The sequence below is a fragment of the Mus caroli genome, unplaced genomic scaffold (genome assembly GCF_978045245.1).
Source record: "Mus caroli unplaced genomic scaffold, Mus_caroli_1 scaffold_11, whole genome shotgun sequence".
Taxonomy (NCBI): Eukaryota; Metazoa; Chordata; class Mammalia; order Rodentia; family Muridae; genus Mus; species Mus caroli.
The window spans coordinates 58,179,324-58,193,443 of NW_028227266.1; the positions used below are offsets into that span (position 1 = coordinate 58,179,324).

The 14,120-nt window shown below is 49.5% G+C and overlaps 1 protein-coding gene across 2 annotated transcripts in view; it reads left to right on the forward strand.

Moving 5' to 3' along the window:
• The first annotated feature begins 1,005 nt into the window (after nucleotides 1-1,005).
• Nucleotides 1,006-14,120, forward strand: part of Celf6 (CUGBP Elav-like family member 6) — a 28,121-nt gene continuing 15,006 nt past the window's right edge. For both annotated transcript variants that reach the window (XM_021171844.3, XM_029482021.2), the window contains exons 1-3: nucleotides 1,006-1,302; nucleotides 4,829-4,911; nucleotides 13,354-13,402. In XM_021171844.3, the coding sequence (XP_021027503.1) occupies nucleotides 1,041-1,302; nucleotides 4,829-4,911; nucleotides 13,354-13,402 (394 nt within the window). In that variant the 5' untranslated portion in view covers nucleotides 1,006-1,040. The remainder of the gene's footprint in view (nucleotides 1,303-4,828; nucleotides 4,912-13,353; nucleotides 13,403-14,120) is intronic.

Below are 14,120 nucleotides of genomic sequence, written 5' to 3' on the forward strand. Positions count from 1 at the left end.
CAATCCTTTATCTTTATGAATGTAGCTTGTGAAAGGGGGAGTGGGGAGGTAAACACTCAAGCACTGTGATTTGTCCGATAGCTTTTAAGATATCAACACACACAATGTATCAATTTCCGTTTCTTCTTTTGCCCTCAGCTCTACAGATGCTAGGGCCGCCTTACGCCCTAACTTCTTTGACCCACAGCATCCTTTTCAGGAAAAGAATATAACACTCCTGAGTCACAGACTAGGGAGGAACCAGGCAGAAGCTCTGAGTAAATATGATAATATAAGTTCTTTCGCTCTCCTGAGAAAGATATCAGTGCTTGGGGGCTTATTTTAGAATACAAGAGACGAGAGTGTGTTTGAGTCTCAGGAGCAAGGAGAGGTTGAAGATATAGGAGAGGTGTACGATGGAGCCTGGAAGGATGAGCTCCGCAAGACTGGCTTCGGTCGTAGGGATAGAGAAGTGGAAACCCTATCTGCCCCACAGAAAACGGTCCGGCTGTTGGAGGTGTGCAGGGAGAGATCGTCTGATCGTCTCCGACTCCAGCAGACAGCGCCACGCATGACGAAGCTACTTCCCATCCACTGCCACGCCCGCACACCCTCCACACACAGGGCAGCTGAGGGTCCGGTTGCCATGGAGAGCTGGAGCGCGTGAGCCCAGCCGCCCCTCTCGCCCCGCGCCCCAGCTCAGCCAACTCCTTCTCTGATTGGCCACCGCTATCTCATTATGCAAATCACTTGCGTAGACTCTCCCTGCTAGCTGTCTGACGTCACTAAGCTCGGGGGCTGGGGCTCGGGGCTGGGCTTGGCGCGCTAGGGCGGGAGCCAGGAGAGCTCTGAGGGGGACTCCAGCCGGACTCAGGCGCCCCGCCTTAGACCACGCCCATTTTCAGTCCGCCCCGCCCCTCGCTCTCGGCTGGGCCCCGCCCCCTGGGCAGCCCCCCGTCCTCGTAGGCGGGCCCCGCCCCCTCCCCCAGGCCCTCGCCAGCAGTCCAGGGAAGGGACGGCGGGACAGGCGGGACGCTCGGGAGGGCGGACGGGGCGGGGACATGGCCGCGGCGCCTGGAGGGTCTGCGCCGCCCGCCGGCCCCAGCCCGCGCTTGGCTTTCAGCACCGCGGACAGCGGCGGCGGCATGAGCGGGCTGAACCCAGGTCCCGCGGTGCCCATGAAGGACCACGACGCCATCAAGCTCTTCGTGGGGCAGATCCCGCGGGGCTTGGACGAGCAGGACCTCAAGCCGCTGTTCGAGGAGTTCGGCCGCATCTACGAGCTGACGGTGCTGAAGGACCGGCTCACCGGCCTCCACAAAGGTGCGCGGGGTCAGCCCAGCCCAGCCCAGCCCCAATCCAATTAGAGCGCAGCCCAACCCAACTCTGGCCCCAAACGCAGGCCCAACCCCAGCCCTACTAGAACCATCCCGACTCCAGTTCAGGACCTGCCCCACCTCAGTTCTGTTCCCTCCCCAGGCCCCAGAGCCCCAGAGCCAGAATTGTCTCTGTGGCATCCTTCTGACTTCACTCTGGTTCCCTAACACGTTCTTCACTCTAACCTCCAAATCCCTTGTCACTTCTCACATCCCAGCCATCCCCACCTCCCTGCTGAACCTCTCCACCATCCCTTCCACCAGACACCCAAAACCCTGGAATTTGGAAACTTATTCTACCTTCCAGCTCTGGAGTCCCCGATCTCCTGACCCCTGGACCCATGGTTTTCCTGAGCACTTTCTCTCTCTGGTGCCACCCTATTCAGGCCTCACTGCACACACATCTTGGATTTGCACTCCTCCTTCTGGCCTCGAACAACAAACCAACCCCTAGGGCCTCCATTTGACTTTCGGGTCTGACAGCCTTAAATACCTCATACCCAAATTCTCCTCTTTAGAATTCAGACCTAATATATACAGTCCAATTCACCCCACCCCCAGGAGGTTCTCAGAGATAAATGCCTTCTCACATTTGACAATAACCCAATATTCCATACATTTTTCCAGAACCCAACGCTCTTTACCTCTTCTGATTTGAATCCAGAATCCTAACCTCAGCTGGGAGCATCAACCTGCCTGTGTACCCTTCCTCTTAGGTTTTCCCCTGTGTGAATACACTCCTCCACCCCCTCTAATTCCCACTCCTGTGTATCTCTGCTTCCTCTCAATCCTCTTGATGGCTTCCTGTTTTCCTTTCTTTGCCAGCTGGTCCCAGACCAGAGCACTCTCAGGGTGGGTCAATCTAAGTGAGGAAGGAAGATGGGGATGGGGGGGGGCTCTTCTCATTGCCCTTCCTAGGAAGACAGAGGCACCGTGGTCCTCTCCAGCCACACCCCTTTCTTCCTGTAGAGAAGGGAGGAGACTTGTTTACACGCAGAAAAGTCTGTCCGGGCTGAGCTGGAATAACAGAGCCAGAATCATATCATGATTATTTGAGGAGACACATCTTCATTTCCCCACTGGGAAATAATGCGGTTTCGGGATTTTTGTGGGGGAAGGGTCACCAACTACCCTCCATAATCTTCCTAAGAGAGAAATAACAGGTCTTAGGGGTAGGTCCATTCTGAAGGCCTGTGAGCTAACATCAGACTGATACCTTTTTCAAGCTGGGAGACCCCAGGGCATTCCTTGGCATACTAAAGTAGAGGGCTTTGAGAACATGCCCATGAAAAAACTAGGCCATTTGAGTAGGGGTACAGATTCTACCTTTTGGGGGAGAGGTTATGTTAAAGTCCTATAAGGACAAGGCCACATCATCCAGACTTCCTAGAATTCAGTCTAACCCCCTGGCTGTCTTCATGCCCAGTCATTTGTGGCATTTTTTTTCCTAGACAGTGAATTCAGTGGGTGAGCATAAACCTCATCTTTGCAGTTGATCTGTAAAGCAAGTGCGTGGAGTCACTGCAGTTCTCACTCAAGCACTCCATGTCTGAACTGTCCCCTCACTCTGTCTTCCTTTCTCAGTTAGCACTAATCCCTCCTGCTCATCTCTTACTCACCTGCCCCTGTGGCCACACTTCCCTGTATCTCCAGCCTTCCAGCCTTATACCCTCTAACCCAAGCAATCTCAATGGGCTCTTTTTGGTAGCACCTGGTCCCCAAAGCTTTTTCTAAAGCCCCACTTCCAGTGTGAGGACATGTTATGATTTAGTGGCAGAACAGTAATGTATGTGAAACCCAGGGGTCAGTGATTTAGTCCTCCATTCACTCTATGCCTCTCCAAAGCAGATGTTGCCTTGTGAGATACGGAGGTAACTCAGAGGGCCTCTAAGTTAGCATCCCCACTCTCTTCGCAGCAACCAATGATGTCTGAACACTAAAGTGACTCATTTTCATTTCAATGGCTGAGTACTGTGGACACCAGCACAGTGCTTTGAAAACAACCCTAGCCTGGGAGTTCAAAGATCCCAAAGCTGTGACGGACACAATCTCTGGCTTCAGTTGCCCTGTTGATAAAATAAGACTCTGTCTAGGAATTCTCAATAAGCAGTAGGCAATCCATCCATCCTCAGGAGGCAGCTCCATAGAAGATACCACGGAAAAACAAAACAAAACAGGCCCCACTTGCTTTCCTAGCCAGCTCTGAGTGGAGAACTGGGCCAGCTCCGAATGGCTTCCCATAGGCATGTGGCCTTCTGTTGCTCCTTCTCCTTCCTCTACTTGAGAGGTCCGTTTTGAAAATACAGATCTTATCATGTCGCATCCCTAGTGAACACCCTCTAGTGGCTTCTCCATTGCTCTCAGGAAGGAGAACAAAATTTATTTGCGGTCTCTAAGGCTACATGTAACCCAATGCCTGCATTCCTCACTAGCCACTCTGCTCATACTTTCAAGACTTCTCCCATATCCAGCCTTCTATCTGTTTCTCCAACACACCACATTTTGGCTCAGTTTTCATTCACCACAAACGAAACAATCACACACCTCTTCTCACCTGGTTCAAAAGGATTCACTGTTCCTGTTCTCGAGAATTCATGGTTTCTATTTTATCGTCACCATTACTTGACCACTATGTATGCTAGGCAAGAACTCTACCATTGAGTTATATCCCGGCCCTCAGTGTCTTCTTGGAGGCAGTCCTCAACCTTTGGAGACAGACTCAGGTGTTCCTCGAGACATCTAATCTCCAAGACCTCTCCATCTCTAACCCATCATAAGGCCCAACCATAATAAGTAAGTATTGGATATCTTCAGGATGAGTGTGTTCTCAGTGAATATTGAAAAGGAAGAGAAACCTCCTTCAAAGTTTTCTAGGAAACTGCAGTTTCTGAAGCTGACACAGTGGGATAGTAGACCCTACTTGTTATCTCATCCCAGACTCCATCCCTGCCTCAAAAAGTAGGATTGTGTAGAAGAGTCCAAGCTGAGTCGAAGCCCTTAAACCTGAACCAAGCCTTACCGAACTCCAAACTTAGGAAAGGAAGTGTTGGGAAGTAGTGGCCTTCAATCCTTCATCTTCCTCCCCCTTTTTCCCTGCCACTTGGAACTGGACTGGGAAGGAATCAAGGCTGATCCTTGGAGACTATAAGTCTATATCTAAAATAGATGGGTGTTGGAGAGAAGCAGCGTGCTGCATTGTAGAAGAAGGCAAAGCTGCTTAGGAAGGTCTAACCCTTATGGATGGGCTGGGGAGAGGAGCTGTGCTGTGGGATTGGCCAGGAGAAAATGAGAGGGAGCCAGAGCTTGGGGCAGAGGTCCTAGGCATGGAAGACTTTCCATCACAGAGCACTTCCCAGGGCAGAGTTCATGTTTAAAGGATAGTGATCCCAAGTTTATTAACTTACTTGGATCTTACGAAGCAGAATGTTTAGGAGGTTTCAGAAAAGTTCCTGAGCTAAGCTCTTCCTCCTCAGGCTGTGCCTTCCTCACCTACTGCGCCCGGGACTCTGCCCTCAAGGCCCAGAGTGCACTGCATGAGCAGAAGACCCTGCCAGGGGTAAGTCAACCAAGGCTGGGGATGGGCTGGGTGGGAGTCACCTGACGCTTGAAACAATGCTCTACCCCTCTGTGCGCAGGTCAAATCACCATACAGGGCTGGGTTGGCACCAGCAGCTAAAAACAAGGTTATCTACCTGGGAAAGGGTTTATGTATGTGTTCCTTGAGAAGTCAAGCCTTGTATCATACTCAGTCTTCTGGCTCAAAAAGGGGAGGGGGGCTCAGGACTAAGTGTTTCAACCTATCTTTTAAAAGAGATATCAATGGGAATTTGGTTAGAATTTTTCCACTTTAACTAAAATCGTGATTTTGGGTATTATTGTCACTCCTGTGAGCATGTCTGTCACTCCGTGTGATCTCCACTCTTGTGCTCCTGGATGGGACTTTCCTGTGGTCTTTTTCCTGTAATATTTTGGGGATACCTTGACTCACCTAAATTGTCTTCACTCCATATTATAAACATAACTAAAGTTAAAAGATACTTCTTGATTTTATAGGCACTTGGGATTTTATGATCTGGTCTCAATTAATGGATGGTCACAAGCAAAGGAAAATCAGAACTTACCATTTGTGTCATGGTGACAGTTAGGGTCAAGCATGGGTTGCCAAGAGGAAACCATGGCTCCCAGCCTCATTTTCTCCTAGGAGACATTCAAGTGTCATGAGTAGGCAAAGTCTGGGACAATGTCTATTCCAGACTTAAGAAATTCATTGGTCTATAAAGAGACCAGAATAGAATAAAGGCACAAAGATGCAAAACATATCATGAGATGATGTGTTCAAGTAGATCTCAGATGGGGAAAGAAGAATTTAATGGGATTCAAACACAAAGGCATTATAACATGATAATTAAAGATACTTGGTTTTAGTCTTTCAGACTTAGATCTGAATATCATCTATGGCTCTTCTATAATTCCTTCAATTCAAGCTTGCAGTTTTCTCCTCTGTTGGGATTGGGTTGTACTAAGATCTTAGTTCATCAGACTGTAGTAAGGAAAGTCCCAGTAAATGTGACTGTTGCCTTAAAATCCTGACAAAGGATCTGATTTTCTGTAGATGTCCCAGGTGTCGAGAACAAGATCAATTAGAATAAGAACCAGGTACCCATTTCAGCTTTATTTTACAAATCAGAGCTTTCCATGAACTCACCAACTCTGTGATCCTGGGCAAGTTTAAAACCCGAGTGTTGCTGGACACACCTTTGATGCCAGCACTTTGGAGGCAGAGGCAGGCAGAGCTCTCTGAGTTCAACCTGGTCTATATATCAAATTCCAAGACAACCAGGCCTAGATAGTGAGACTTTGTTTCAAAAAATAAGATAAAACACCCGAGTTTCTTCATCTGTAAGACTGAATTCATGGGCCATGAGCTTAGGCGTGTGAAGTACATAGCACAGCAGAATGTAAACACACGGTCTGGGTTAGCTAGTGGTAGTAGCAGTAATAAGTGAAACAGAAACATTAGAAGGAGCCATCGTAGAAAGCATCATTCATCTAACCGTGGGAGCAAATGGTTCCTGCTGCAAGCACAGACATTGAGACAAGCTGGAACACCCATGCAGGAAACGGTGTGGTAAAAATTCAGAGCTGGAAGGAACAGGCGGGTGTGAAGCTGTTGGACCCACAGGGGAGGGTCCAAGAGAGCCTGGGCCAGAGTGGGGCAGAATCCTATGGAGGGCTACGGTTGAAGGGGGAAAAGGTGCAAGATTTGGAGATTTGGACTTCACTGGGAAAGCCCTGAGTAAACTAAGATGAAGACTTCCAATGAAATGAACAGTACCACTGGGGCTTTATAAGAATTGGGACTCTTTAGAAAAGGATGGCAAAGCTCTAGAGACCTGGAAGGATTTCTAAAGGAGAAGAGCAAAATGGTAACAACCAACAGTCATCAGCTCCAATGTTCATGGCGTTTTATGTGTGCCAAGTCATTTAATCCTTCGTGAAGAAGGTATTGTTATTGGTACCCCCATCTTACAGATGAGAAGTCTCGAGTCTTAAAGTGAACTGCCCAAGTTCATGTCTCTGAGCCCAGTTAGTCTACTCACTCAATCACTCCACTAGTTCATGAGAAAACTTGGTAGCAGACGGGTTCTTAGCTTCTGGAGAGTATAGCAATTGAGGGCTTCTGCCCTCTACCATCCTTCCTTCTGCAAACCTCCAGTGTGGCTTGGCTTCCTCTGTTACTGCCAACATTGGCTTTATTCCCCCTTCTCAACTTAACAAAGTGAAAATTAATATTTAATTATCCTCCTAAATGAAAATCAATGGCACTGTTGGCTAGCCCCGGCAACATCCATGCCATCAATCTCTCCTCTGCGCTTGCCAGGGGCAGCAGCGACTTTCTCGCCAGAGTGGAACAGGCAGGCAGGCGCCTAGCTTTCTGCAGGTACTGAGTCCCGGGCATAGCTGCCACCTGCTGGAGAAACAGGGATAAGACTTCTTTGTGCAGTTTTGCTGGACTCTGGCGGGACTGTGAAGGGAAGGAACATCTGTAAAAGCTGAGCGAATCCACAAAAAGAAATCCCGAGTATTCACGGGAAATAGCACAGATTGTTCTGGAGCAAAATCTCCTCTCAGATCCTCCCCACCCCCGTTTACCAACATTGCCAGTCTCTGCGGTCCATTGAAGCTTGGCTCCCTACTCAGGACTTGCTTCGAACTGCAGCTATCTGTCCCACCTGGCTCCCAAGTCCTGAAGACTTTTCCCGATGACGCTACTGCACGCTTTTTCTTTGAGCCTCACCCTAGTTCTAGAATCGTGAGGAGAAAGAGGCCAACTTTATCCCCACTTCTGGGATTAGGAGGTTGGTCTATCTCCCTGTCCATGCCCTCACTTCTATGGAGGAATCGACCCCTTCAGATATTACGAAGGAGGCAGGCATGCAAATAGAGGCATGTGTTTGCTTGCACACGTTGTGTCCCAAGCAAAACAGCTTGGAAGAGGGGAGAAAGGAGGAATTAAATCGAGCTACTTTCTAAGGACCAAACAACACTCTCAAGAAGCTTCCAGCCCATAAGTAATTCATTGTACCCCACTGGAGCTACACCTGGACGTGTGCATCCCAATCAGGAGTCGGGCGGAAGGAAGGGGCCTTTCTCTTCATATCTGAGGGTCTGGAAACCTAAAAGCCAAAGATCGCTTCAGAAATTCTGAGGATAATGTGAGAACAGACCGGAAGATGTCTCCCCCCGCCCCCCGACTTCCCACCGGCGCCTGCAAAGATGTCTGTGGCTGTGTGTGAGTGGAGAGCCCTGTGCATGCTGGGGTCAGAGGAAATGGGTCACACAAGTTCTGACAGTCAGTTGTGGGTGGATTTAAGAAGAGTTAGGGATGAAGCTTTAAAGATTGCTCTGGCTACAGTGTGAAGACTGTGCTGAAGAGGGACCAACAGGGGAGGCAAGATAGGACAATGTCACTTCTGTGGAGGAGAATGGTGAAGCATGCTGCCCTGGAACTGGGTTGATGCAGGCATGGAGAGGGAAGGGATGGGCTCATGACATGCATACAATCTCTAGAGGCTCGTGGGATCTGAGAGTGAGCTGGGTTAGACGTGTGGTAGAACTGAGTGCTGAAAATGATGCCCCTCGGACCCCTCAGCAACGGTCATTACTGATGAGGAATTCTGATAAACCCCCTTCCAGTGGGGGAGGGGGATGCTGGGTGCAGTACAGAATCAGCACAGAGCAACCAATAGCCCTAAGGCGGGTGTTTTCTAAGTCTATCATAGAAGTGGGATAGATCTTGCCTCCTTTTTGCCGACTGGGTCAACAGAACAGGGCCTTGTGCAGGTCGGTTACCTCTGAGCTTCCTCCCCCTGCTTCCTGGAGTAGATTGTTCTTTTCTCTCCCCTTTTTCCGAGGCTGATTTCCCCTTCATGGCCCTGACAGACGAGGGCTTGGAAAACTCTTCAGGAAGCAGATGATCAGCCAAGGCCAGGGCTCACCTGAATCCCCCGTGGCAAGTTTGAAGCCAGGCTGCCCAGTAGCTCTCATGAGCAGCGTTCCCCTCCAGCATGAGTAGCATGCCTAAACCTCAGACGTTCCCCATCATCCCTGCCTCCTGGGGCTGAGGCTCAGAGTCTGGGAATCAGTAGTCTCCCAACCGCTAAGCCAGAAACCTGAGAGTCAGCCCCCGTGTCCTCTCTTCCCTCAGCCTCACCCTCAAGAGAACTGTAGCTAGCTCATTTGTCCTGAACATCTTTTGGGTCTGTCCATTTCCTTCTACAATGGTCCCAGTCTCTCTCACCTTCCACCTGCACCACTGACTTTCCTGTTTCTTCTCACCCCAATCTTCTCTCTGCACCATGACAACTTAGGAGATGCTTTCCAAGACTAAACAGACCGGGCCACGCCCCCTCCTCCTTTTAAAATCCCTTCCTGGACCCTCCTAGCATGTGAAATATATCCAAATCAAAATCTGTGACATGCATTTTTAACAGCCTGCCCTGATCTGGCCCGTCCTGCCTTTCAGTTTCACCTCCTTTCACCAAAATGAAAACAAAACACCCTCCCCCAAATTATAAAAGCCAAAAAGACAAGAGGCACACAAAAAGATGAACAAAACTTTCCATATCTGGTATACCTACTAAGATCTGGCTACTGCAATTTTCACCATAACCCTGAAGTATGGGACCATAATTTCCCCTCACACCCCTCTTAGGAGCGGAGATTCTGAGACTGAAAGAGCTTAGAGAAGCTTCCAGTGATGTAACTAGGATTGAAGTTCACATCTGTCTCACAAGCAGCTTCTCCTTCAGGAGCTGGAGCCCTGGCTCCCTCAGGCTCGACGCTCCCTGTCTCTACTCTAGGTGTCTAGAATACTCCGCTGCCAGCCTTGCCTCTCCCACTAATTCTACCCACTCTGATCACAAGGCCCAGGTCAAACTATCTCAGTGGATTGTTTCCTGTGTCAGCCTCTTGAGCTGCAGCCAGCCTCGCTCATAGCTTCGTCTTGCCTTGTCAAGACAGACGAAGGTCTTGGTACCTCAGTGTCTCATTTGCATTCATGTCTTAAAAATGGAGTTGAGTGCCGGAGAGTGGTTCAGTCAGTAAGCTACTTGCTGTGCAGACCTGGGGACATGAGTTTCATTCCCCAGAAGACCCCACATACAAAGCCAACAGCAATGACCCATTCCTGTAATCCCATGGTGGCAGGAAAATCCCTTGGTTTGCCGGTCAGCTGTTCTAGTTGAATCAGAGAATTCCAGGTTCAATAAGAGACAGGATCTGAAAACAAAACAAAACAAAGCAAAACAAACAAACAAAAAAACCATAGAGGGAGCGCTTGTTAAAGGCACTGGCTGCTCTTCCAGAGTACCCAGATTCAATTCCCAGCACCAGCATGGAAGTTTACAACCATCTGTGACACAGTTCCAAGAGATCTGGTGCCCTCTTCCAGTCTCTGTGTACACCATGCATACACGTGATGCACAAATATACACGTAGACAAAACACCTATACACATAAAATACAAATAAATCAACTCTGACCTTCACACACACACACACACACACACACACACACACGTGGACAAGCACACACAGTGGACTTTAGCTGGCATGATGATTCCTATCACCCATCAGTCAGTAGGCTAAGGCAGGAGGAGTATCATGAATTTGAGGCTAGCTTAGGCTATTGGCAAGTTCTAAGGACAGTCTACATAGTGAACCTCTATCTTAAAATCAAAACCATAAATAAATAAATAATCATGGAGTTGCACAGTAGGATGCAAAAATCACAGACTTTACCAATAGGCAGACCTGGAGTGAGCCACAGAGTACCCACCAAATGAGCTTTCCTACTTGCTCTCATTCTCTCTCTTATTGTCCTAGAAAAATGTGTTTCTCTCCCTGGGCCTCAGTTTTCTCATCCAGAACATGGGGACAGTGGTACTATCTCCTGGAATGGTTAGAGGGATTTGAAGACATATGTATATGTCTTCATATATGTATAAAGAGTCCCAGGTGAAGGCTTGGCACCGGATGGACTCTCAGAAATGGGGCCCGTATCTTTTCGGTGAGCCTATGAAGGGAGTCTCCATCTAAGCATCACTGAGGCTCATCACAGAGCTCAAAAAACATTGGTAGCATGCCTGACTGGGAGAAGGCATAAGCCTTGAGCCTCTGAGGATTGGACCCTGGTGAGCTCACGTAGGAATTCATATGTACCATCTAATACACACTCTCCATCAAAAGGTCAGGTGGTTGGGAGGAGGAAAAGGAGCGTCCCCCCAGAGCACCAATGAGTACCATCTCCCAGGAAACCCAGCCAGGAGCTACCATGGAAACCGCTGCTGTCACGTGCGCTCGTCACTCTAGGCTCCAGAGAAAAATTCTCAGGTTCTATTTAAGAACTAATAAAATAATGATGGTTTTGCTCACTCCCAGTGATCCCCCCCAGTCCGGGCTTCTGTCCCTCTCCTTCCTCCTACCAGGCTCTCCTTGCTTCCTCAACCTGCTCTCTCTCCCTTCCTTTCCTACCCATTCTCACCAGTAACTCTCTTTCTTTGCCCTTTTCTAGGTCTGTCTCTTACTTTCTCCCATAATTTCTGTCTTGCTGTGTTTCTTCATCTCTCCCATGTCTCTGCTCTCCATAGCTCTGTCTCTTGGTTTCTCCTCCACACTCACAGGTGGCCATGCCTAGGGACTGGTCCTGTCCTCCTGGTCCCTGGTCCAGGCCAGTCCAGACCTGTCCAGCTCGCCCTGATCTGCTTGGATTGATCTGTCATCCCCTCTAGACTACAACCTGAGTCCTGTCGGTGTCTCGGCCCCCACCCACAGCCTGGTACACTGCAGGTGCTCCACTACCAGAGAGGGTGGGTGTGTCAGAGCCTCGGGTGGGAGGGAGGATTGCAATGGTTCAAGCTTGGACTGTTTTCCTTTCTTTTTCTTTCTTTCTTTCTTTCTTTTTTTTAAAAAAATGAGTCTTCCTCGCCCCTCCCACCCCAAAATTTGATCCAAAGAAATTGCTCAGCTGTGACTGCCAGGGTGTTACCATGGTTACTGGGTAGCACTTGTGGCTATGGTAACAGGAAGCTGCCTGTTGTCTCGGCAACGAGCACATTGGAAGGGATGGAGTGGCCCCTGATTGGTGCAGAAGCAGTACGTTTGCTGAGGGGAGGGGGTCAGATCATCACCTTCTCAGGCCAGATGGGCATCAGTTACCCCTTCCTCCAGGAACAGGAAGGCCGCTGTCCCTTCCTCCCGGCACTCAGCTGTCTGCCCCCAACATCACTCCCTCACATCCCACGCACCCAGCTTTTGGCAGTTTACTAAGACCTTCTGCACCCCCATTACCTCATGTGATCCCCACAACACCTATGAGAGAGGAAGGTGAGATGGGGATTCAATCATGAATTCACTTAGGGTGGTTGGGGGATGGGAAGGTGGGGGTATATATTAAATCACCTAGGAGCTTTTTCAGGTTTATACAGTCCCCCACTTTAAGAATCTAATGTGGTTCCCAGGTGATTTCTAACCACGTCTGATCAGGGAACCCTTGAATTAAAAGGCAAAGCCTGCCGGAGGAGGGAAAAGTTAAGTTGCTTTCTAGACTTATAACCTGAGGGGTGGAGGGTTGAGTTTGGGTGAGAGAGGAGCTGGGGTTCTGCTGTGTCGAGGGAGAAGTGCCAGTGGGCCTTTCTAACCACGATGCCCAGCGAGCAGCTGGGAACACGGGTCTGAGGCTCAGGAGAGAATGTGGGCTGGAGACATAGAGGTCTGAGTCATCCCCGGATAGCTGCTGAGGCTGAGGCTGTGGGTGTGGGTGAGGCGGTCCAAGAAAAATTGGAAGAGAGGGATGAGCGGGAAGAAGATGGCGCCTAGAGAACCCTAGCGCTGTCAGGGAAAGGGGCACCAGGAGGGATAGAAGGGGGAGTGCAGAGACTTGTCAGGCCACAGGCACAGGAAATGTCTTCCCTGATTAGTAAACTGAATCTGAGAGACAGTGGCTTACTTAAAATCATACAACCAGGAAATGGCAGTGTTAGGGGTATATAGCACTACGTCTGAGTCCCAGACTGTTTAATCTAAATAACACACAGCTATATTCTCAGTTTTAGCCATCACCACAAATGTGCGATAGCAATTACACCCTCCCACCCAGTTCCTCTCACTCAAAGCCTTTCTGTGAGTCCAGGAGCCTGAGGAACAGGCACCGCGTGGAGCCACCCGGAGTCTAAGACAGAAGAGTGTCTTTGCCCACTGTCTCCACCCTGTTTGCTCTTGAGCTCCCTGCCACCCAGCTCTTCAGGCTCCAGAACCTTCTAAATACCTGGGTTTAAGGAAGGAATCTTAGAGAGAATCTATAACCCCAGTGGGAATGGAGGGGGGCAGAGTGCAAAGGGCCCTGGGACTCAGAGCCCAAAGAGCTCAGTGGGAAGGAAGAGTGAGGTCTTGGGCCAGGCCGCCATGCTAAATGGGTGTGTTGGTCCCGTGTCTTTCAGATGAATCGTCCGATCCAAGTGAAGCCGGCTGCCAGTGAGGGCCGAGGAGGTAACTTCCCTGTCTGACAAACCACAAAGTGGCTCCTGTGTAGAGGACGGGTGGGCCCATTCCTGGAGTTAGTCCTCAGCCAGGGCTTATGACTGGGCCAGCCTAGGTCAGGGAAGTCTGGAATTGTATGTCTCAAGAAAGAGCTCAGCCATTGCAATTCAGACTCAGGAAGGGTTCTGGGGAGCGCAGACCAGAAGAGACAGAAAGGGCAGAAGCCGAGGAGGGTGCGTGTGTGCCTGTTGCCTTCCTCCTGGAGGATGGTCATTGCTGCCTTGCTACGTAGAATTTACAGGTGCACAAAGAAGCAAGCTGGGATCGCTCTCCTTTCCTAGAGACCTCTGGGTCCACTCATCCCTTTCCCAGGATGGCCTGACTAATCACCATAAGACATGAGGCTGGTGTGACATGTATTGTGAGCTATAGTAAGAAACTTAGCTGTGTGCTGTGGATCACAGATGTCTTTAAAATAGTCTTAGCTGCACTGTTTCCTGATAGTGAGACCGCTGTTTCTTGAAAATGAGAGTGGTGTGGAGCTTTCTATCAAACAGCTGTATTCTGTCTGGCAAGCTTCCCTGCTGCATAGGCCACACTGACTTCTTGAATCAGTTCTTGTTGTCTTTCTTGCCTTTGCATCTTCGATTATCCCAGGGTATCTGCCTACATCCCTCTTGATGTCTGATAACTCTCCTCCCCCTCTGATAAAATAGACTTGTTCCCT